General features: G+C 42.8%; 2 protein-coding genes across 8 annotated transcripts in view; one reads left to right on the top strand and one right to left on the bottom strand.

Moving 5' to 3' along the window:
• Window positions 1-15461, bottom strand: part of ZNF485 (zinc finger protein 485) — a 31653-nt gene extending 16192 nt beyond the window's left edge. Inside the window, 3 exon segments of the mRNA XM_059899622.1 lie at window positions 7872-8474; window positions 14843-14968; window positions 15405-15461. Of these exon segments, the coding sequence (XP_059755605.1) occupies window positions 7872-8474; window positions 14843-14968; window positions 15405-15461 (786 nt within the window).
• Window positions 8056-23098, top strand: ZNF239 (zinc finger protein 239). Of its 7 annotated transcripts, none has more exons than XM_059900326.1 (5): window positions 8066-8119; window positions 9009-9049; window positions 13919-14102; window positions 14906-15031; window positions 21570-23098. In XM_059900326.1, exon 5 carries the CDS (start codon window positions 21827-21829, stop codon window positions 23045-23047), a length of 1221 nt encoding a protein of 406 aa, XP_059756309.1. In that variant the 5' UTR covers window positions 8066-8119; window positions 9009-9049; window positions 13919-14102; window positions 14906-15031; window positions 21570-21826; the 3' UTR covers window positions 23048-23098. The 7 variants fall into 7 exon arrangements, with proteins under 7 accessions (XP_059756306.1, XP_059756309.1, XP_059756308.1 ...); XM_059900325.1 differs by lacking the exon at window positions 8066-8119 and adding an exon at window positions 8127-8269; XM_059900323.1 differs by lacking the exon at window positions 13919-14102 and having other exon boundaries at window positions 8056-8119.
• Window positions 23099-25510: the final 2412 nt, after the last annotated feature.

Genomic DNA, 25510 nt, shown 5'->3' with positions numbered 1-25510 from the left:
ATCCCACATGCCACAGAGCAGCTGGGCCCGTGAGCCACAACTACTGAGCCTGCACATCTGGAGCCTGTGCTCCGCAACAAGAGAGGCCACGATAGTGAGAGGCCCGCGCGCCATGATGAAGAGTGGCCCCCGCTTGCCACAACTAGAGAAAGCCCTCGCACAGAAACGAAGACCCAACACAGCCAAAAATAAATAAAATAAATAAATTTAAAAAAAAACACATGCACCCCAATATTCATAGCAACACTATTTATAATAGCCAGGACATGGAAGCAACCTAAATGTCCGTCAACAGAGGAATGGATAAAGATGTGGTACATATAAACAATGGAATATTACTCAGCCATAAAAAGGAATGAAATTGGGTCATTTGTAAAGACATGGATGGACCTAGAGAGTATCATACAGAGTGAAGTCAGAAAGAGAAAAGCAAATATCGTATAATAACGCATATACTGGACTCTAGAAAAATGGTATAGATGATCTTATTTGCAAAGCAGAAATAGAGACACAGACATAGAGAACAAATGTATGGATACCAAGGGGAAAGGGGTGGGGCAGGAGGAATTGAGAGACTGGGATTGACACATATACATTATTGATACTATGTATAAAATAGACAACTGATGGGAACATACTGTATAGCACAGGGAACTCTACCTAATGCACTGTGGTAACCTAAATGGGAGGCAAGTCCAAAAGGGAGGGGATTTCTGTATGTGTATGGCTGATTCATTTCGTTGTGCAGTGGAGGCTAACACAACATTGTAAAGCAACCATACTCCAATAGAAATTAATTTTTAAAAGTTTAAAATTTTTTTAAATTAAAAATTAAATAAAAATAAATTTCAAAATATACACAACATCGAATAATACCACAAGCTTCTACGTATCCATAACCCAGATTCAACAAATATCAAGATTGTGCCCATTTTTTTTTTTTTAATTTTATTTATTTTATTTTTGGCTGCGTTGGGTCTTTGTTGCTGCGCACGGGCTTCCTCTAGTTGCAGCTAGCGGGGGTTACTCTTTGTTGTGGTGTGCGGGCTTCTCATTGCAGCAGCTTCTCTTGTTGCAGAACACGGCTCTAGGTGCATGGGCTTCAGCAGTTGTGGCACACGGGCTCAGTAGTTGTGGCTCACAGGCTCTAGAGTGCAGGCTCAGTAGTTGTGGCGCACGGGCTTAGTTGCTCCGCAGCATGTGGGATCTTCCCAGACCAGGGATCGAACCCGTGTCCCCTGCATTGGCAGGTGGATTCTTAACCACTGATCCACCAGGGAAGTCCCGTGCCCATTTCCCTTTATCTATCAATCTCCCCTCCCTTTTGGTATTCTGGATTTTTTTTTTTTTGGCCATGCCACGCAGCACATGGGATCTTAGTTCCCCAACTAGGGATCGAAGCCGCACCCCCTGCAATGGAAGTGCAGAGTCTTAACGACTGCACCGCTGGTGAAGTCCTGGTTTTCTGGCTTATTTAATAATGAGGTATATACCTGACTCAGGGCATTTTATTTTATTTTTTACATTGTACCATTGTCACGCTGTAAAAAAATAAATACTTTGAGAGACTGAATATGTAAACGGACAATAGCAAGACCACATAAAAAAACAATCTGCAGCAACCAGCCCAGCAAATCAACCCATTACCTACAGTAACTAGCCCAGGAAACCAGCCTGCTGTAAGTCAGACTTGTAAGAAGTCAGATCACCATCTCCAGCACAATCAGTCCAGGAAGCCAAACTATCAATCACCCCCAAAATGTCTGGTCTTGATTAATAACTGTCAGTATCCCTAATTTTTGTGCCCACTTCCAACTTAGGACCAACCAGAGAAAACCAAATATACTCCCCTAACCAATCACATAAGATGCCCTCTTGTAGTCAGCCCCCTCTAGTTTCCTTTCGCCAACAACCTGCAAACAGGGTGTACCTGAAGCCATTTCCCTCTTTTCCACTCTAAAGCCTTCCGACTCAGCTGCCTGCCTTTGAGTCTCTGCCAAAATGCAAATCATGGTGGCTGACTCCCTTTCCATTAGCTCCCTTGCCATTAGCAAGCTCTGAATAAATAGCCTTTGTTTATTCTCATTTGGTTGGTCATGTTCCCCACAAATTCTTTAATATCTAATATCCAGCCCATATTCAAATCTCCCTAAGTGCCTCACACATTTTTCTACCTGGTTTGTTTGAATCAGATAGGGGAGCACTTCAGGTTGGCCCTGGGTCCTTATGACATGATAGTAGTCATCTTTGGCACTTCCTCACTCTCTGGAAGACAAGTTGTCTCAGGATAACGCTATGCTTTGCCATGAAACAGCCATTTCTCCAGAGAGCCCTGGCTTCTGCAGTTTCCTGCAGTTTTGTGGATTCGTCCACAAACTGGAGCTTGTGGAGGAGCTTGTGGAACCTTAGCTTCTTGCTGATGATTCCACTCAGAATGGGAAGCTAGGCTATTTGTTGGCAGTTTTGAGGTTCTGGGTTCCACGACTCTCACTATCTCAGCACAGCTGCTGAAACCTAGTGGTGGTTTGACCTGACCCATTCTGGAATTTGAGGGGAGACCCTGACTCTGGTTTTGTTAAAGATATTGTCCAGTGGGATGTTTCTCTGCTATCCTGGTGACTCAGCCCATTTTTATGAGTGACTTGAGGAGATTCAAAAAACTCTGCTGCCAGCAACATGGATGAACCCAGAGATTATCATACTAGATGAAGTCAGAAAGAGAAAGACAAATACCATAGGATATCACTTACATGTGGAATCTAAAATATAACACAAATGAACATATCTACAAAGCAAAAACAGACTCACAGACATAGAGAACAGATTCGTGTTTGCCAAGGGGGATGCAGGGTAGGGGAGGGATGGATTGGGAGTTTGGGATTAGCAGATGCAAACTATTATATATAGAATGGAAAAACAACAAGGTCCTACTGTATAGCACAGGGAACTATATTCAGTATCCTGTGATAAACCATAATGGAAAAGAATATGAAAAAGAATGTGTATATATGTATGTTTACATATGTATAACTGAATCACTTTGCTGTACAGCAGAAATTAACAAAACTTTGTAAATTAACTATACTTCAATAAAATAAATTTTTAAAAAACTCTGCTGCCATAAGGATCTTTCCCTACTCCCCATTTTTTGTTGTTGTTGTTTTTGTTTGTTTGTTTTAGCAGATGAGGAAGGTTTAGAGAGGCTAAAAAATGTAGCCTCAGTTTGCTCACGTGCAAAACAGTTAATAATCTCTGCTTGCCTACTTCCCAGGGCTGTTGTGAGAATTAACCGAGATAACGGAAATGAAAAGTCAGAGATTCAAGGAGAAGGACGCCGCAGACAGCAAGCGCCAGGGCAGACACACCTGGAGCAGGTGCAAAACATCCTCCGTGGTGCCTCGGTCTCCAAGGGCATGCCCCTAATGACCGCTGCCACCCGAACGTCAATAATGAGAATGGTACAGCTAACTTATACCGCCCAGCACGGTGATAAGCACCATTCACACATTATTTTATGCAGTCCTCACCACAGCCTGAAAGGGGAGAGTATCGTAAGCCTCATTTTATGGAGGAGGAAATCAGGGCTTAGTGACTGATAAACTTGTTCACAATGGTGCCGTTTTCTGTTGGCAGAACCTGTATTTAAACCCAGACTGTCTCATCCACAGCCCCTGCCTTTAGCTGTTCTGCTTTGGCTTCTGAAATGGAGAAGGTGTGAGTTTTCACTGAAGACGAAGGAAAGACAGAGGACAGAGGACAGGATGAGCCAGCAGGGGCTGGTTAGGACTCTCCCTGTTGAAGGGTTTTGGGCAGCTAGCTGCAGAGCCTCTTTCTCTGTGGCAGGTGACTGAGTTGAAGGCAGGGCTTAGCACATCTTTTGTGTTAGCCTACAAGAGATCAATTACCCACTTAGAGTCTTTCAAGTAGTTCTTGGAAGCATATCCCTCCTCTAGGGTTGCCAGATAAAATACAGCATGCCCAGTAACATCTGAATTTCAGAAAAACATTGCAGGGGACACATTTTCTTAAAAACTATTCATTGTTTATCTGAAATTCAAATTTAGCTGGGCATACTGTATTTTCATTTGCTCAATCTGGCAACCCAACCCTCTTCACTCCATACAGATCTTTGTTTTAAAACATCTCTATTATCCTAATACAACATCTAAAAAGCCACAGTTTTTTGGTTTAAAGATTTCTAGATCTTTAGGGATACCCTACGATACATTTAACCTTGGATTGAGGGGACAACCTTTAAGTTGTTATCTACTCATTAGAGTCCTTAGTTGGCTATACCCAACATCTTTCAGAAAATCAACATGTGGAGTGTGAATAAAGGTGAGAAGCGCAGCAACAGCACACAATAAGGGAGAAGAGGATGGGGGAGAAGAGAGGATTCATAACACTGAAAACCACTGAACCCTCCTCATCCCCAGTGCTAGTGGAGCCCTGCAGAGAAACATCATTTCATGTGACAAGGTAGAAAGAATATACTCACTGAGTGCTTTTTAATGAGTAAGTGCAGGAATGATGCTGAGTTGCTTCTAGCAGCATGTGAACTATAATGATGAGTTTCTACAGCCCTGAGGCCATCTTCCCTGAACCCCGAGCAGAGCAGCACCAAGAGCCCTTCATTACTGGGCAAGATTAACTTCCCTCCTCCCTCCCCTCTTGCTTGCCTGGGTGCACCTGAACAATTCTCTTCTTTTCTCTGGGCCTCAATTCTCAGCCTGAAAAGTGAAGAGAGCTGGATGAGACCCTGCTTATCACCCTCTCCATTTCCATGGCTTTTGAGGACATTTTGGCAACAGTATGGGTAATAGAGCTGGAGACATTCTTAGAACTCACAGAGATCTGGAAGGAGGGAGCTCTGTGTGCCCCTGCTCCAGTCAGAAGCCAGCCTGGTTGGGGAAAGGGATCAAATCTACATAGGAGCCCTGGACTACCTTTTCCAGCTCCAACTGTGGTTTCTCCAGCTTTCCTAGAAGTCCACTACGGCCAGAATTGCATCTGCCACCAACCAGCTTGGTCAGGTGCATTTCTGTGTCAGAGTGATCCCTAGTAGGCTGGACTGGGAGGCAGGGCCCAAGGGGGCCAACAGAAACTCCTTTCCTCATCTCTAACCTGACCTGTTCCAATTGTGATGCCTTGAAAAGATGAGGTGACAGATGTGCTACAGTGAAAGTGACCCCAGTTCAATACCCAAGGTGCTGAGTTTGGACCCTGGCTCTGCCATTTACCAGAAGCAGGATCTTAGGCAAGTCACTGCCTCTCTCTCTCATCCTCTGTGACTTCATTTTAAGAATAGTGAGGAAGAACCCTACTCCGCAGTGCTGTTCATAGGCAAGGATGAACTTTGGGCCATGAGCCCAGAGCAGGTCACCCAGGAGGAAATGGAAGTGCCTCCACCTTTCTTTCTGTGTGTCTCCCAAGGGCTCCCCAGGTAAGACCTAAAGACTCAGGTGCTCCCTGACTAATGTGCCACCAGATCCCAAGACCTTAACATGTAGAAGACGTAGGCCCCAAACGAAGACCTCCCAAGTTTTTATAGAATGAAAATTGATAATACAAAAGAGAGATGGGAATGCCCTGATGTGTGAGAAAGGGGATAAGATTCAGGGTACAAATGGAGAGTTTTCTTAAATAGAAACTGGGGCTGTTCATTCAGAATAGAAAGTAGTGCATACAGATTCCATTGGAGAGAGGTGGGCAGATGCGCTCGTGTAAAGGTATAAAAGCTCTCTTTTCTCACAGAAAGCAAAAGTCATCAGCTGTGAGTGAGATGGAAGGAGTTGTTGGAGGCTTGAAGAAATAGGAGAAACTGTGAGATAGTCATTTAGGAGAATGGATGGACTAAGAAAATGTAATAGGATAGTTGGGCAGCATTAAGGGCCCACTTGACCTTAGCAGTCATAAATTGAAAGTGAGACCAATCATCAGAGCCATGTGTTTTTCTCAGGCCACATCTGCTACACAGGTACAGGTGTGGAACAGGCAGGGAGTTGGATTCAACTAGATTTGGTGTGTGATCAGGAGAATAAAACCAAGTAAGTTAGGGTCAAGAGACTGATCATGATAGGCCATTACCTCTAAACTGGGTGAGGCGGGAAGTGAGAACATGAAGGGGTGAGAGTCAGAGCAAGAGTAGTAGAATCAATGGATAGAGAAGCAGTAGGTCCTGGCGAGATAGTTTGTGTTCCCCAGACAAAAGGCAGAGGAGCCTCAGAAATATGTCTTAGGCCCCCCAAAAGTGTCCATGTCCCAATCCCCAGAAACTGTGAATGTTACCTTATAGGGCAAAAGGAATTTTGCAAATGTGATTAAAATAAAGGTCGTGATGTTGAGAGATTATCTTGGATTAACCAGGTGGGCCTGATGTAATCACATTAGTCCTTAAAAGAGGGACACAGGAAGAGTCAGTGCCAGAAAAGGTAATGTGATGAGGGAAGCAGAGATTGAAGTCATGGGCTTTGAAGATGGAGGAAGAGACCACAAGCCAAGGAATACAGGTTGTGAACGTACCTTGGAAAAGGCAAGGAAACAGATCCTCCTCTAGAGCCTCAAAAAGGAACCAGCGGTGCCCACATCTTGACTTTAGCCCAGTGAAACTGATTTCAGACTTCTGATCTCCAGAACTGTAAGAGAATAAATTTGTGTTTGTTGTATGTCACTAAGTTTGTGGTAATTTATTACAGTAGCAGTTGGAAACTAATACATCAAGAAGGGGAAAGATACAGAGGAGAGGTCTAGGTAACAGCTCTTTCACCCCCAGGATAAATCTGCAGGGAAAGTATTCTGGAAAGACCTAGTGGCCCTCTGTCACTCAGTGAAGGGTGAATGGAAAAGCCACTGGGGAGAATTTTGGTGCCACTCCCTTAAAGGCATTAGCAACTAAAAGGGTCTCAGCGAGCAAGGTTTCTGTGTAAATCAGTGAGACACAGTACTATCAAATTTTAAAAAGCAAACTGCAGGCCTGTATACACACGGCACGACCCCATTTTTGTTTAAAAAGTGCATCTGTTTGTATAAATAGTTATGTCTGTGTACGTTTAGGAAACAGGTCTGACTGCTGAGTGTCACATGACTGATTCCCTCATCTCCTCAGTCTTTGTTTCAATATCCCCTGTTTAAAATTGCAAAGCAACGACTTCCCTCGTGGCGCAGTGGTTAAGAATCCACCTGCCAATGCAGGGGACACGGGTTCGAGTCCTGGTCCAGGAAGATCCCACATGCTGCGGAGCAACTAAGCCCATGCGCCACAACTACTGAGCCTGCGCTCTAGAGCCAGCGAGCCACAACTACTGAGCCCGCGTGCCACAACTACTGAAGCCCACGTGCCTAGAGCCCGTGCTCTGCAACAAGAGAAGCCACCGCAATGAGAAGCCCACGCACCACAACAAAGAGTAGCCCCTGCTCGCTGCAACTACAGAAAGCCCGCGGGCAGCAATGAAGACCCAACACAGACAAAAGAAAAATAAAAATAAAAAATAAAATTGCAAAGCATATCCCAACGAACACACCCCAGCACCATCACCCTCAATGCCCCGACTCAACTCCACTTTTTCCATAACACATATAACCTTATAACACATTATACCTTTTATCATAATTACGTATTGCTCTACTGGGAAATGCCACTACAATTTAACATCCACAGTGATTTTTTTTAAGTGTCTTGAACAGTTCCTGGAACATGGCAGGACCTCAAATAATGTTTGCCAAATGAACTTCAGAGGTGAGAAGGGGACACTCATTCCAGAATATTTTTTAAGGTAAAGCGAAATTACGGGTGATATTTACGTTCTTTTCCCCCAGTAGCGCTTTACCAAAACGAAAAACATTTTAATGGGCATTCCTAATATAATTCTTACGCGTTTGCAATAAAAACCAGGAGAACCACCAGAAGGACCTAGCCCAGGCCTCATAAACTGTGAAAAGCACTCCGCGTTGGACGGAACCCTACCCTTGGGCGAAGCGCCTCGCGAAGCCTCAGGGTCGACGCCGGAAGTGGGTGAGGCCCACCCGCTACTTTCTGGGACTTGTAGTTCGGGGCTGTAGGCGCTGGAGCGGGGCCGTATAGCGAATCCTGTGCTTCCAGGTGTCGGATTCCACGTGGGAGGTGAGAGCGGTATGGCCGCCCGCGCAATCCGTACGGCCTGCAGAGAGGCGTCTGGCGGTCGAGTTGTGGGAGCGCCGTGGGGGAGGCGCTGGGCCACAGGGGTCCGGAAGCCTGGCGGGCGGCCGTGGGAGGGCGCGCGTCCTGGCGGAGGTGCGAGCACGGGCCGCACGTGTGTCCGCTCGCCGCGGCCGCCGCTGCGTTCCCCGGTCCTAGCCGCGGTCACCTGAGACCAGGCGGCCCCTAGCGCTAAGCCGGCCGCGGCCCCGAGAGGCTCTGCTCTCGCCTGCCTGAGCTCCGGCCTTGGCCGGCCTGGGAGCTTCGCAGTTGGCCACACCGGCCTTTTCCGCGCCGGTGACTGGCCATATTCGAAGGAGGATTTCAGTGGACGTTAGGGGACCGAGAGGGGCTCCTGTGAGAGACCGAAGTTTCCGTCCCCACAGCCCTGTCCTTGCTGAAAAGAGATTGCGTCAGAGCCCCTGCACCCCAGAAACGAGTCAGGCCTTCAGGCGTCTCGGGCAGCCGAAATCTCTGCCGAGAGACGACACATCCGACCGGAGAGCTGCTACTGCTCTAACTAGAACGTTAGGGCAAAAATCGCAAAGCCTGGGGAAACGGGCACATCTTAGAGCTGCTGGGGCCAGTGGGATTTTCTTACCCTCATGGGTTTGCGGGGGAGGCTTGGCCTGTTTGGTCCAAAGCCTAGTGGAGAGGGGCGAGGGAGGTGCAGCTTGGAGAGACAGGAAAGGCACCCGAGGAGAGGGTGTGTGAAGGTAGCAGGAGCTGATTAACTTTTTTCCTACAGTCTTGCTAGACTGCTGCTGAGTCTATGTCCTGCAAGGTGGACTTGATTTTCATGGTTTTTTCGCTTTCCCTAACTCTACTTTTCCAGGCATCTGTCCTTCTTGAGAGGAGGAAATGACCAAGTTCCAGGTAAGTTGGGGTTTCTCTTCTCTGAGAATGGAAATAACCTTTCTTTCTTGGGAAGGACATCAGCATTAATTGAGTGCGTTATCTGGTGTCAGGTCCTGTCTTGGTTGTGTGGTTTTTTTATTTATTGTCCGACTTCAGTGTGAGACATACAGTATTCTATAAATATGGGTGTAGGAACATTAAGATACTAAGAGCATGTAGCTATCAAATGATGTCACCAGAGTCTGCACAGACAATCTGCTGACTTTAAATTCCACCTCAGTTTTCAGTGAACTACTCTGCCTCCATGAATTTGGCCCACTCCCCAGAGCACTGGGCTATGCTCTTTTATTGAAAGACTCCACACAGCATCTTTGTCTGGTCCTGTCTCTCAAAGCATGCCTTTTCCTGCCAGGCATTCCACGCACATTGAAAGTCATTCAGAGCTGTTACATGCTCAGTCCAGTGCTAAGTGGTCTTAGGAAAACAAATAGAATTATAAACTACGGTGCTTTTCTTCATGAGCAGGTGATGTATATGAAAAAAAGGATGCACATTACCAGTAATCATTTATTAAACCTGAATGAGTTAAAGACATGAGAAAATTTGTTACATAACAACACCGTAATTACCATATCACTCCCAAAAATGCTCCTCAACCAGGCTGTGCATCAGAATTATCTGTGGTGTTCTTTTAAGAATTAAAGGTTCCTAGGCACCATTCCCCTAGACCTACTAAAAGGAGAATTTCACTTTTTTATCCCTTTGACCTTTTGTACATCCAAAGATTTATTGCATTTATTGTGAAATACTTCTCTACATACTTGATATGAACATCACTAAAGTAGATAAGATGGGTTGCTCATCTTGTGTGCTCTGGTTGTTTTGTTCCCTTTACCAACATATCCACATGTTTAATTGGTACAGTAAACTGTTGAATTACTTATAAAAAGTAGCACTTTTTTAAAAAACAATTTCTCATTTGTCTCCACAAAACCATTTCTAGAAAGTTACGTCAAGACTGACACTTAGTATTATAGAATGTTGGAAAAGGAAAGGGTCAGCCAGCCCCTTCTCTGCCTTGGTGCCATCCTCTTATAGAGGAGAGCCCTAATTCTGAGGGAGCTGAGGGGAAGCACCATTTCTCTTATTGCAGAGAGCAGCAAAGTCAGAAGTAAACCCCATGTTTTCTAGCTCCATGCTGTTTCTTCTCTGTAACTAAACAGGTCATCACACCAGAAGTGATTTGAATAAAATATCAGGCTGGATTTTTTTTTATAGTTAGATGACATTATTTTTTTTTAATTGAAGTATAGTTGATTTACCATGTTTCAGGTGTACAGGCTGGATTTTAAGGAAAAAAAAATTAGTTCTTAACACCACCACCAGTAAGACCATCTTTTTGCTTGGCAAAAACAATCCTCACATCCATAGGAAGACAGCATGAGCTCTTATAAAAATTGGTTTGTTTAGAGGACAGTAAGCTACTTCAGGGTACTGAAAGCATGACATCTCTGTGCCTTGAAAATAATTGAGAACGTCAGCGAAGATTGACATAAGTAAGACCCTGTGCTCTTTTTATTTTCCTTCTCTTCTGTCTCTTCCCTAATGAAGATTATTCACAGTGATGAAGTTGGGGATTGCTAGTATAGTGAAATTTTGAGATTCTGGCATATGTTAATAATTTTTTGAATTTAAAGAAAGGACTTCATTCCACCAGTACTTACTGTTTTCTGTGTACCAGGCGTTGTCTTTGAGTCTGCTGAAAGGCAGGAGTCCCATTTAACCCCCCTCTCCCTCTGTGATCTTGGATAAGTCACTTCACAGTTATGAACCTTAGTTTTCTCATCTTTAAAATGAGAGTGCTGAGTTTGATGATCTCAAGGTTTCTCTTATTTCATTATTTAAATTGAATGTGAATTTATAAATATTTACCATTTAGATTTTGAGTCAGTTGTGCTAGTTGCTGAGGATTTAAAGATTAGTTGAGTGTGGTCCCTATCCCTGAGAATCTTATAGCCAATTTGGGAGACAAATTTAATAGCTATAGTAGAGGTATATGCAAGATACTGTGAGATCTTTGAGAAGGAGACATTTAACATACCCTTATGCTTCAGAAAGGAGGTTGTTGATTGTCCTGAAACTGAAGTGGATGGGAGGATGGGAGAAATATGTCAGGGCAGGAGCAACGTGTAAAGGGCTCTTCTAGACTAGAGCATGACATTCGGATGACTACAGGTAATCCAGGGTGATGACAGCTTCTGCCCATCACTGCCTTCTGCATCACTGTTTCTTGCCCCTAAGTAAATTGTTGGATCTAGCAGGGGTGGGCTCTAGAAAGGAAGTGGTAAGTTATGTGATATATGTAGTTTCGAGGAGTTTGACATTTACATTAGTAAGAAACTACTGTCTTGTAGCCTTATACTTTGGTTGGCCTTCAGGATACTGAGTCCATTCTCCCACAGGAAGCACAAGTTCCACCTTGGGGTGACTGAATAGCTCCACTGGTACCTGGGGAGATTATTCATTATTCAGATTCTTTCATTTCCAACTTTGTCTTGCTTTAGCAAGACCACTGTTTCCTCTTTTTCCTTTCCCCTGACACACTGAGTCCCCTAATTTGGTCCTCTGTCATACCATTTCTCATCTTGGAATTTTCAGCTTACTACAAAGTTGGTAGTCCATCAACATATCCTTTCTGTTTTCAGCATGGAATTCTCCCTACCACTTTATCTGTGGGATCTTAAAAAATTAATAACTCTTGACTGTCCGATCCTTGGATTGAAACATGACAAAACTTGTATTTTGAAGATCTGGTAAAGAGTTATTGTGGCCTAGCTAAGAAATGAGGGCCTTTCCTAGAATAGTAGGAGCAGAAATAAGAAGTAACATGCTGGAGGGAGATTTAGGAGATAGAATTGACAAGAAGTGGTTTGATTATGGTTAAGGTAGGAAAGGAGTCTTAGATATCTCAGATGACAAGGTGGAAGATGGATTTAAAAAAAAGAGAAGAAAGATCATTGATGGACTTGAATCTCAGAAGGGAAGAAAGGATTCCATCTAGAATGCGCAAGGAGAGGTTAGCCATGGACAGAAAGAAACCTTTTGTCTCTGAAAAGAAAAAGTCCAAAAGAGGAGTAGCTAATCTGACTGCTGATACTCCCCAGCCCTGTTTTCCTAACAGCCGTGTTTATGGCTCTAAGGCCACAGCCTCTGCTTCTGCTTCTTCTTTGTCCCACCTTTGCACAGGGCCTTGCAGCCTTCTCTAGTCCAACCTCATCCCTCTTCCTCAGACACAGTGGAGACTGTGACCTTTAGAGGAGAGCCTGGGAGGAAACAGCTGCTGCTTCTTTGGTGACTAGTGGGGTAGAGTCACTCCTGCCGGGGCACCTGGTTGTCCTCAGTTTCCTGAGGAGGGTGTGGGTGGTGCCCCTTCAGGCTGAGGCCTATGGTGTCAGCACTTCTGAAGGTTACTGGGTACTCCCCTGGCCCCAAGTTGAACCGCTGCTTTGGACTTCACTGGCTCTCAGTTGTTTTATGTATATTCCACTCTCTGCTTTTCAGGGTGTGGCCTGCAGACTGGTGCCAGCCCACAAACTGCTTGTTACCAGTCTATAAAGATATAAGGACAGAAATTGAGAGTTTTTTTAAATTTTATATCTGTTGAATCTCATTTTAAAAATTGGCATTGGTATTTTATATGTCTGCATTCTTATTTTCTAGTAACTTTTTAAAAATTGTATTTTAAAAAATACGTCTGTGACATGTTAGAAAAATCTTAAAAGAAACTGGTCCTTCACCAGAGGTAGTTCAAGAAGTGTTGCTCCATCAGTAGAACCTTGGAGGGAACCAGACTCACTGTGAGGTTAACTAAATAAGTACTTGGACTCTTTTTACATGCCAGGCCCTGCTGGAGGCCTTGGGGATGCAGCCATGAACAAATCAGGCAGCCTCTGTTCTTGGGGAACTTAGTAGGGAGAGACAGACTGTAAATAAGAAAGAAAATGTATAAATTAGAAAATGAGATAAGGCATAAGTACAAAGATAATAAAACAGGGAGAAGTGATGGTTACTGGACGCTCCCATGGATTAGGCAGTCAAGGAAATGCTTCTCTGAGGTGGCGGCGGTTCAGCTGAGATCTGAATGATGTAGAGAAAGAACATTCTGGGCAGAGGGGATAGCCAGTGCAAAGGCCATAAGTGGGATGAGTTTGATGTGGTCACAGGGGCCAGGTGACTTGTGAGGGAGGAGGGACTCAGGCTGAGATTGGAGAAGTGACAGGACCCCAGTCTGTAAGACCTTGCAGGCCAAGATGAAGAGCCTGGATTTTACTCGTTGTCCATGGAAACGCCTTTGGAGAGTTTCATGCCTTGAGTGGTATGTGTTTTGAAAGATCACCCAGGCTGCTGTGTGGAAAATCCGTCACATGGGGGAGCAAGAGATACAATTTTAGGAGGTTAGTGCAGGTGGAGAGTTAATGAAGGCTAGGACTTGTAATGATAACAGTGCGAGGTGAAAAGAAATGGGTAGCTTCAGATATGTTTTAGAGGCAGAGTTGAGAGGACTTGGTGATGGATAAAATATGAGGAAGTGAGAAGAGAATCAAAATGACTTCCAGAATTTTGGCTTGAGCAATTGGGTGCGTCGTGTGGCTCTTTACTAAAATGGGGACAACAAGGGAAGACCAGATACTGATGGAGATTATTGGGAGCAAGAATTCTGTTTGGGGCTTGTTGAGTCTTAAGTGCCTTTTAGACATCCAAGTGTAGATGTAGGTGGGAAATTGGAGACTGGAGTTGAGGAGAAAGGTTAGGGCTAGAGGTATATGGGAATACCTAAGGAGAATATTTTTTGGTTGTGTGTAAATGTGCTATTTTTATTTCTTCCAGGAATGGTCAACTACTTAGTTTAGAAGAAGAAAGGACATATGATTTATATGACTAGGGAAAAAATTGAGATCAGAAGTGTACTTTGGCTGAGAGGAAAAAAGAGGAAGGATCAAAGGATGGTGATCTTGATAAAGCAGATGTCATGGAGGAGGAAGAGGAGAAAAAATAGGAAGATGTTTTTAAGGTGTGAATTTTGAGATATTAATATTTCAAAAGAACAGTGGTCCAAATAGTGAAATGGCCCTAATTATGGTTGTTGAGGCAGAGATCATTGGCATTAAAGAGATTAAGAGGGATTCCCTGGTGGCACCGTGGTTAAGAATCCGCCTGCCAGTGCAGGGGACACGGGTTCGAGCCCTGGTCTGGGAAGATCCCACATGCCGCGGAGAAACTAAGCCCGTACGCCACAACTACTGAGCCTGCGCTCTAGAGCCTGTGAGCCACAACTACTGAAGCCTGCACGCCTAGAGCCCATGCTCTGCAACAAGAGAAGCCACCACAATGAGAAGCCCGCACACTGCAATGAAGAGTAGCCCCCGCTCGCTGCAGCTAGAGAAAGCCTGCCTGCAGCAACAAAGACCCAACGCAGCCCAAAAAAAAAGAGAGAGAGATTAAGAAATGTGAGGTTAGCGTGTTGGGTAATTTGTTCTCATGAGTGTTGAGGTTGTCAGGATAACAGTAGGAATGGGGCGGAAAGGACAACTCAGCAGTGACCATTAGATGACACTGATAAGGAGAGATTCAGTAGTTGGATAGCTTGAGCTTGGGTGAGTTGTGGGCAGGAGGGGAAGTATTGGGAAGGAAGTAGCAAAGGAGATGAGAAAGGAAAGGTTTTCCATCCAAACTTGACTTGGATCACCCCGATCCTTGAACTGCACACTTCCTCTGTACCCTTCTCCCCTCTTCCAGCGCTCCCAACCTCACCTTCCTTCTGGGGCCTTTGTGCAGATGGTTGTCAGTTGAGGAGGAATGTGCTTCATCTTTTAGGAACCAGTAACCTTCAAGGATGTCTCTGTGGATTTCACCGAGGAGGAGTGGGGTTGCTGGACCCTGCTCAGAGGAAGCTGCACACAGCTGTGATGCTGGAAAACTACAGTCACTTGGTCTCAGTGGGTAAGAACATGAACCTGGACACCAGTGCACTGGAGTCTCTGTTTCTTCAATTTTAAATATCATTTGGGCTTGGGCCCCGGAAGCTGTAGTTCAGGAATCAGTTTCCTAATTTCCTTTCGGCAGAAAAGGATGTTTCTGATTATTCTAAGCAGCTAAACAACTTTACTTGGTAAAAATTAGAGAATGGTAACCTTACTGAGTTGTCCAAGAAACCATACCTGGTCCATCACTTACAAGCCAGAGTTTGGGACTGAATTTTTTTTTTTTTTCCCCCCACACAGTCACCCAATCCCTGTGTGTTTCTCAGATGTGCTCTCTCAGTTGGAGCAAGTTGAAGATCATTATATAATGGAGAATTCTCCATGCCCATTACCTTTAGTTCCTGGTGTAAAGCCTCTAAACTCCCCACCTGGCTTTCAAGGCCCTTCATGCCCTACTTTTACCTATAGAGCATTATTCTCTGCTGCCCCAATGTCACCCTCCTTTCCAGCTAAGCCTGTTTCCCTGAGGTCCTCCATGCTTCCTTGTTCTGGGACCTTTGATTACCATGCTCTGGTTTCTGGTTAATTTTGTCCGTTAAGATTTTATTTGAACTCCATTACCTGTGTGAAATCTTTGACTACCCTTCCCTTTCAACCTCCTTCTTTTCTCAGAACTTTCAATTTATATCTCACGCAGGCTCAGACCTGATTACATATTATTTTATATGCTTTTATTTTAACCATTGGATCTGCAAGTCTGATTTATTTTCTTGTTTCCAGCCAGGTTTCTGGAGGGAAAGCAATGTAATACTTCCGCTACTATATGTACATAGTCAAGATTTAAAAATTGACTGCGGTAGAGTTTAGCAGCAAAGAAATATGTCTTACAGTCTTGTAAAAGAGACATTATGGTAAACACAGTATGTTACTATAAATAAATTCAGTAAGTCCTATGAAGGACAGAGAATTGTGCTCTGAGAGAATGAAGGCATGGGATGGGACAAGGGTGAAGTATGTATTGTTGAGAGTTTCAAGGAAAGCTTCTGAAGTGACATTTAAACTGAGTTCCAAAGGATTAATGGGCATTAAACAGGTGACTGGGTAGGGGAAGAATATTCCAGGCAAGAGAATAGTGCGAGGGAAAACCCAAAGACCTAAAAGAAGGAGTGTGGCTAGAATACAGGGAGCATCTGGGAAGAATAGAGTGGGGCCTGGCACATTCATGGCATTAAAGGCATGGGTAAAAAATGTGAATTTGTGTTGAGTTCAGTGAGAAGCCATTAGAACAATGAAATGGTATGAACTGATTTACCCAGGATCACTGGGACTGCTTTATAGCCTGGTTTGCAGAGAGGCAAAAGTGAGGTAGGATATATGCTTACAGTTTCAAGCTCTGCTCTAGGTTTTCCTTTTTCTTTGATATAAAATTGAACATAGTTTTCCAACTTTTTTTTATGCAAGTAAGATATAAAAATCACAAAATTCCAAGAACACAGATGAAGATTATGAAGTAAAATCACTAATAATAGCTTGTGTATCCGTTTTTTCTGTGTTCTCCATGTATGCATTTTACAAATACATGTTAAAATTTTATGAGGTTATACTGTATGTATTTTTCAACTGGATGTTTTACATCGTATGTCTTAGAGATCTTTGTTATGTCATATTAACTTCCTGTAAAAGGACCCCTTTTCTCATTACGTCAGCGTTTTCTTCTGCTATTACATACTCATTCTTGATAATATTTAAATATTTTAAAAAACAGTTATCACAAGATTTCACTACTGCTTATAAAACCTACCATTAATACAGTTCCTCCTCCACTGATTTTCATAGACCTGTCATTTCTGCAGCCGTTCCCAAGTATTGTACAGCAAGGATGTTGAAGCAGTGTCCTTTGACCATTTAATAACTTCAGCCCACCTCCTGGTTTAACTGCTCCAAACTGCACAGCTTTTCTCAGTGTTATTTTTTTCCTTTTTCTTTTTGCCACGATTTTTAAACTTTGCAAACTTTGCACAAAAAGTAAAACATTCACCTAGGTAAAACAAATCGTATTGAAAGGCTTATAATACAAACCAGTCTTCCTGCTCTGCTGCTCTTCATGCCACAGAGTGGCTTCTCAAAGCCCTCAGTTTGAATCCTTTCACTTGTTCCTTATGGTGTTTGCCTTCATCTTTACAAATATGCTCATGCAGTTACTTATTTTCCTTTTTTTAAAGAACAAATGCACTCACATGGTTAAGAAAAGAAGCATTAAAATATGCACAATGTTACTTGCAGTTACACCTAAAAAAGCCGGGAAAAAATGTACACTGAGGATTTTGGACAAGCTGGAGAAGGGCAGAAAACAAATTATACATGAGTAGCAAAGAAAAGATTTGCAAATGTACTAAATGTTTTTAAATGATTAAAGTTATACTATAAAAATTAAAACAAATTAAAAGGTGCACAGGGAGAACTTTCTTTCATGTCCCTAACTCCACTCTACCCAGGTTCTGGTCATCTGCTGTCACAAACTGTCTACAGTGACTAAATCTTGAGCAAGCATCACTTCACAACTGTGCCAGGAAATCTGAAGAATAAAACCCCCAAGCTGGACTGCTGAGTGCATGCATTTGTGATTTTGATACATAATTGTTAAAATGTCCTTCTGGGAGGGGGGTGATACCAATTTACACTTACAAGCTGTGTCACCATGCTTTGGGTTTTTGCCAGTGTTAACAGGTAGAAAATGGCACCACATTATAGTTTTAATTTGAATTTATTATATTATGGTATACTGCAATTTTTTTCAGTTTATCAATATTTGATATTTTGTATTGACTTCTTTACATCATAGGTGAGGATTTAGCTCTTTTACATTATTTCTCCCAACATGCCTATCTTTCCAAGAATTTGTCAGTCGCATCAGTGATTAATGCTTAGTTGCTTTGACTTCATAATTCTTGTTCCTGCAGAGTCAAATAGTATACTATGATTACAGTTCCTTTTCTTGTTTGTTTTTTCCCTTTCCTAAAACTAATACTTGTTTTTCAAAATATATTTTATTTGGGGTTTTTTCCTTTCCATTCTGTTTCACAGAGTTTTGGTTGATTTGGTTAATTATTGTTTTCTTTTATATATCAACGATTGATTCAGCTTGTCTGTTTTATTGACTTCTTTGCTCACTGCTATTTATTGTATATCATCTTATTCTTAAAGTAATTTAAAAATTTTTTGCTACAGTACATTGCTGAATAATTGTTTCAGTAATTGTTTAAATCCTTTCTTATCTGACAAAGTGTCTATTCCTCCCACTGAAATGTTTGATTGGCTGGGTATAGAATGGAATGCTAATTTCACAATCACTTTACCTCCAAAATTAGAAGATACTGCTCAGTTAACTTCAGGTATACAATATTGGTGTATAGTAGTTCATTGTCAATATAATTCTCATTTATATTTGCACATAACCTGGCTTTTCTGTCTGGATGCTTTTAGCATTTTCTGGGTTTGTTTGGGTTTTTTTTTCCTTGACGTCCTGAGGTTTCACATTTAGTGACCTCTGAATCTTGAATTCTAGGAAACATTTTTTTCCTGTTAGTTCTTTGATCATTTCTTTTCCTTCATTCTACCTCCACTATATTCATCGAACTCCTACAAGATGGGCTTTTAACTTTTACCTTTGCATCTGTCTACACTTTACTCTTCATTCCAGGAGTACCCCTCAATCTTCCACCTTAGCCGGATGTTCGTTTTGCTCTTCAACCCATCTAGATTGCAGGCCTTAGAATCAGACTGCCTGACACCTGGGAGCTATGACACAAGTTACTTGATCATTTCAACCTTGGTTTCTTCTGGTGTAGAATGGGTGTCCTAATAGTTCCTCTCACATAAGATCATGCAACCAGTGTCTGAGTGCTTCAGATGAGCATAGTAGATCTTAAATATTATGATTAACATCTTTTTCAGTCCTTTCATTAATTTAGAAGAATTCTGATTATTCTTCATAGCAATGTGTTTATATTTTATTATTAGATTGTCCCATTTTTTTAGATGTGCTATCCCCTCAGATTTCTCTGGGATTTTAATTATGAACCTTTTAAATTCTGTTTCCTCTGTTTACTGTTTCTTGAGTTTGTGTCTCTCTTTATTGATGTTAGTTTTCTACATTTTTTTTTGTCTCCTTATGTTTTCTCAATTGTCTCTCTTCCCCCCCACCCCAAAAGTCTTATGTTCACAGTGATACTGGAGTGTACATCCTCAGCTGATGCTCATCCCTTTTTGGTGCATGTGTGTTCTACTTACAGGGGACACCTCTGCTGACTGGGCTTGGGATGGATCTAATAAGAATCCAGATGGTGAGTGATGTAGACCCTTTTTTTTTGAGGTTACCTCTTCAGGCCAGTAAGTTATCCGGGACATGCCCTGCTTCAGTCTCCAGCTCTGGGGTGTCCTCCTTGTCAGAAATTCCACTTCACAGGTTTTCTTGAGGCTTTATCCTGGGTACATGTGGAGTCAGTTGCTTCTTTTTTGTACCTCAATCCTGTCATTGTACAGGTTTGGCATTACCTCAGCTTCTGCTTCCCTCTTCAGCCCAAATAATACTATTAGGAGTCCTTCTTTGGCGGACAATTTATTTTGTTTTTGAAGCTTTATATGAGGCTGCTACCCTTAGCCTCCCAGTATTTCATTTTTTGTGGGGAAGAGGGTCGTTGGGAGAGTGGTGCTGCAGCAACTAGTTGAGCCATTAGAAATGCCTAACGTGATTTGATAACCTCCTTCCAGAATAAATCTCTCTTACTTCATAAGTGTTGATTCTGAGCTTGGAATTTCTAGGACTTCTTGAGAATTTCTCCTACTTCTTTAGGAGGCTTTTTTTGTACATAGTTTGAGCTGTGCATTTGTTTTTTTTTTTTAGTTTCTCCATTAGACCTCGTCCATCTGCTCTTTATCACTAGGAATTCCCCAGCATTCTAGTGATGACAACCTTTCTTTTTTTTCCAAGACTATTGTGTTTTTGTTTTTGTTTTTTTGTCATTTCAGTGTAATATGAGGATATTCACGCTAATTGTTTTGACTAACATACATACCGCAGATCTTCCTTGACTTACAATGGGGTTACATTCCCATAATCCCATTGTAAATTGCAAATAGTGTTAAGTCAAAAATGCATTTAATACATCTAATCTACCGAACACCATAGCTTAGCCTAACCTACCTTAATCATGCTCAGAACACTTAAATTAGCCTACAGTTGGGCAAAATCATCTAACACAAAGCCTATTTTATAATAGTGTTGAATATCTCCTGAAGTTTATTGCATACTCTACTGAAAATGAAAAACAGAATGGTTATAGGCATATTGCTTGGAGCTGTGGCTGCTGCCGTTGCCCAGCATCATGAGAGAGTGTTGTCCAGCATACTGCTAGCCCAGGAAAAGATCAAAATTCAAAGTACTGTTTCTACTAAATGCACATCGCTTTCACACCACCATAAAGTTGAAAAATCGTAAGTCAAGCCATCGTAAGTCAGGGACCGTCTATAGTAAGTCTAAAATCTGTATTCCTAGCACAGTTCTCTCCCAGGAGTTCCAGACCCATGTATCTCACTGCTTATTGAACAGTGCAAGAATGTTCCACCAACAGCACAAATTAATCAAGTCAGATTCTGAGTTTGTTATCTGTCACCCTTCCCCACTCCAGCCTTGGAGATTGATTCCCTATGTTATGGTATAGTACCCCCATACCTAAGTCACTCAAGGAACTTGAGGATCATGCTTGGTGCCTCCTTTCCCTTTTGAGTTTAGTCAGTCATCATGTGATTTAGAGTGAATCTCTCCCTTTCTCTCCGTAACTATCCTCCTTATCACTTTTCTTCTGATTCACTACAGCAGCTCTCTCTCTCTACCTTAAAGTCTTGCTCATTTCTGATGGTGTTTATAATCAAAGTCAGTCATTTCATTCCCAGTTGTAATCCTTTAATAGCTTTACATCTCTGAGGGGATCTCTGAGTACACACCAAGCCCTTTGAACATGTCATATTTTCTCTCTCCACATTTCACTTTTTTTTTTTCCTTACATTTGCTCCCAGAAATCTTCCCCAAGGTTTGAGCTGAATGCCCCTACTCTGTGCTCCCATGACTGGCTGCGCATGCATCTATAGTAGCACTTACATGGTATTATTGTTGACCTATTTGTCCTTCTTCCCAGTAGACTCTAGTGTGTCAAGCAAAAGGATTTCTATTTTCTTCTTTGTATCCCCAGCACCTATTAGATTACCAATTAAATGCAAATTTAATTAAAATGAAGTAAAGTGAAATGAAATGTGGCAAGGATGTGGGATCCATAGCCTTCTGCAGGGCTAGGGTACGAATACTTTTATTGGCTTTACTTAAAAGCAGAGACAAGATTTCTGTCTTGTGTACCCAAGCCTTCTCCCTTCCTGACATTAACCCAAAGGACATGACTATAAGGACAAGACTGAACTTTTTGCTAGTTACCTTAGGCACTCCAGTTCTGAAATCTTGAAATCTACCCTTTGTTTGTTATCATTGAATTCTCTTTGTTCCCTAGGAGACTTGAATGAAAATTCTGTGGAGAATCAACAGAAAGGACTTAGGTTATCTCTTACCTGAATAGCTTTCCTCCTGGCAAATTTTGGAAGAGGTGGCCAGTACAATAACTGGGAGTCAGGATTAAATTGTGAATCTTCAGTGTACAGGAACCCTGAACTAGATCTTCCCACTTGTCAAAAGTGGGGAGAAGCATCTTCTCATATTTCCAAAAACAAAAGCAGTTTGGTGACTCTTCAGAGTGATGATTTAAAAAACATGGAAAGTGAAGAATATTTGTCTTTGAAAGTCCCAAGCCAAATGGCCACACAGGACTCCTCAGTGACGTTCTGTAAGAATGAGCCCCAAGATCCTCAGGAAAACAAAAGTCTGTTTGTAACTGAAGAAAGCACTGAGAGGAAAATCTCAGAGGGGAAAAGTCCTCCCATCGGCCATTGTTCAGAGAAACTTCAAAATAAACTTGTGTCTGATGTAAAAGAAGTGGTCTCGCCCTCATTCAGAGGTGAGACAATATGCCAGATTGGCCAGTCAAAAGAATCCTTGGATCCCTTTGACTGTAACCACAAGGACATTTGTGGTTGGAAATCATGGGTGATCAGTCGTAGTCATCAGAGAGCTCATACAGAGGAGAAGCCCTGTACCCATTATGACTGTGGGAAAATACGTACCACCAGCCCAGCTGGTCACCCAGGTGAGAAAATCCACACTGCCGAGAAACTATACAGATGTAGTCAGTGTGGTAGGGACTTCAGTGAGCGCTCAGAGCTAGTCCTTCATCAGAGGGACCACACAGAAGAAAAGCCCTACAGATGTGATCAGTGCGGGAAGGGCTTCACGAGAAGCTCAAGTCTCCTCATCCACCGCGAAGTCCACGCAGATGAGAAGCCTTATAAGTGCGACAAGTGTGGGAAGGGCTTCACGAGGAGTTCAAGTCTGCTCATTCATCACTCAGTCCACACAGGCGAGAAGCCTTACAAATGTGACAAGTGCGGGAAGGGCTTTACCCAGAGCTCCAAACTGCATATCCACCAGCGAGTGCACACTGGAGAGAAGCCCTATGAGTGCGGGGAGTGTGGTATGAGCTTCAGTCAGCGCTCCAACCTGCACATCCACCAGCGCATCCATACAGGGGAGAGGCCCTACAAGTGTGGAGAGTGTGGGAAGGGCTTCAGTCAGAGTTCAAACCTTCACATCCACCGGTGCTCACACACGGGGGAGAAGCCTTACCAGTGCTATGAGTGCGGGAAGGGCTTCAGCCAGAGCTCAGACCTCCGCATCCACCTCAGAGTCCACACTGGAGAGAAGCCCTATCACTGCGGCAAGTGCGGGAAGGGATTCAGCCAGAGCTCCAAACTCCTTATCCACCAGAGAGTCCACACTGGAGAGAAGCCCTACGAGTGCAGCAAGTGTGGGAAGGGCTTCAGCCAGAGCTCCAACCTCCACATCCACCAGCGGGTCCACAGGAAAGATCCCCATTAAATGAGGTCTTCAATCGCATGCTTGTACACTAAAGACTTATTTTTAACATCACTCTTACTTTTATATTCTCAGGATACAGTAAGAGTTATTCAGATAAGTTCCCTCACTGGAAAATCATTCATTTAAAGTATTTAAGTACCAAGCACTTTATTATGCTACACAGTGAATTGACTGATTGCCCTTGTTCCTCAGATGGGTAGAGTGAAAACGTCTGTACTTTGCTGTTCAGCCAGTGTTACTAGAACTACGTATCCTACCCAGCATTTTTAAGTGCAAGAACCTTATATTTTTCCAAGCAGAACATGTTTCCTTTGTTCACATTCTCTGAGAAATTGGAACTTTGTCTTCTCTTCAAATCACGTGCCTTGTGTTTTCCTATTTCCTTCCAGCCCTGAGTAGCCCTCTCTAAATTCTGGTTATACAATATGTTAGTTTTAGGTTGAGGGGTGGTTGGAGATATAATGGGCATGGAAATCTGTTACTGCACACACGTACTATAGCCTGTGGCCTCACAAGAACGTGGAGAAGAGCTACTCGTGCAGTACACCCCACACACTACAGGATGTGGGACCCCTCCCCCTCCTCCCCACAAGGCAACTGCCCAAGAACATAAGTAGTTCTTTTTCCTGGGTGCAGCTAGTCTGTTGGGGTGCTTCCAGGTCTTGCCACCTCAGATGACACCCCCACCAAATTAAAGCCAAGTAGGGTACCTACACCATGTTGAAACATGTTAAATGAAGTTGAAATATATTTAAATGTATTTAATTTGTCTCTCAACACTGAACCTCTCTTATTTCCTTAATTTTCTTCACCACCCATGTTCAGAACCAAACGAGTCAGGAGAGAGAGTTCTGATATTTTTCTCTTCAGACTTAACTCGTTTTAATATTTGATATACCCCCAAAAAGTCATTTGTTTTTGCAGCATTGTTACTGAACCAGACTTCGGTCTGCTTGCCCATGCACAATAAAGCCAATCTACTGACACTGGGTTGTGAAGGAAGTGCACCATTTATTGCAGGGCACCAAACAAGGGGTCCAAGCAGCTAGTGCTCAAAAGGCCTAAACTCCCTGATGGCTTTCAGGGAAAGATTTTAAAAGACAGGGTGAGGAAGGGGGGACTGTGGGGTGCATGATCAGCTCGTGGACATTCTTCTGATTGGTTGGTGGTGAGTTGAGAGTCAACATCGTCAACCTTCTGTTTCCATCCTGTCTGGGGTCTAATTGCTTGTGGGCAGCATACAGTTAACTTCTTCCACCTGGTGGCAGATTCAGTATCTGCAAAACAGCTCAAAGGACATTGCTCAGATATTATCTATAGCCCTTCAGGAGGAACTATAGGTCCTTGACTTTATTTAATGGCTAAACTATTGTTATTTTGTCTTGCTTCACTGTTTTCCTTTCTTTCTGCATTTTCTCACTTCTCTGATTAAATTTACTCTTTGGAACTCTGGGAAGGCTTGGAGAGTATGTTTGGGATGACCAGGCTTAAAATATGCACATATAATTCACTTGGGGTGTGGAGCTAGGACACCTCAAAGGGTTAAGCTAAAACAAGAAGTTAAAACAAGAAGCTTGTGCAACAGTTGAGAGAAACGTGATTGGAAATACATAACTAGAGTGGAAGTTACTATACAATGAACTCCTGATCGCAGCCCTGATTTTCTAAACAATGACTGATGATTCCCCAAGCAGTGCTCAGGAGGCTGCCCAGTCACCTATATTTCAGTTATCCACCAATGACTAATATCCATACATGAAAAATGGGGGGGGGGGGGATATGGATGCAATATTTATTACCTTGAGAAGGTGGGGTTGTAACTGGTATATCCGGATCAAAGGTAACCTGAAGCAGTTAACTGGACATAGATAACAGGGAAGTGACATGTTAACTTAGGGGAAACGTAGTTAATCTCAAAGAAGGAATGGAGGAGGGCCACAGATTGAGACTTGCCTTCCTTCAAGAGATAGTCCCAGAATATTTGACTCCAACTCAGAGCAGCCCACATGGAATGGTTAGGGTGGTGACCCAGCATCTGCCCTTCGGCATTGCGTAATACACTCGTTTGGATACCGTAAGATGGCATCACAAGTGATGTGATTCTGCTTCAGTGACCTCTAGAATGATGAATGCCTCCCAGTTTCTCCTGCCCTCATAAGATTATATCTGAGCATCTGTTCTGGATTTGACTCGTTTATCATATATGTCTTCTAATTGGCTGATGTATATAATCTATCTGGGACTTGGAGTCAAATAAGATCACAAGAATCCATGTGCACTGAGACCAGAGGGTAGATTTGAAGTCCAAGTCTCAAATGCGTATAAATTAGCCTGTTTTTCCAAGTCTCCTTTTATACATACCTTATCAATGTTTTTAATTATGGTTAGCTTTTACTGTTCTCTTTTAAGCATTACCTTCCTTAATACAACTGAAATGTGATCAGAGTCCTTAGGAAGCATTTC

This window comes from Balaenoptera ricei, chromosome 16, assembly GCF_028023285.1.
Source record: "Balaenoptera ricei isolate mBalRic1 chromosome 16, mBalRic1.hap2, whole genome shotgun sequence".
In the NCBI taxonomy this organism is placed as follows: domain Eukaryota; kingdom Metazoa; phylum Chordata; class Mammalia; order Artiodactyla; family Balaenopteridae; genus Balaenoptera; species Balaenoptera ricei.
Note: the sequence above shows the minus strand (reverse complement) of the source record. Positions and strands in the feature narration are given on the sequence as shown.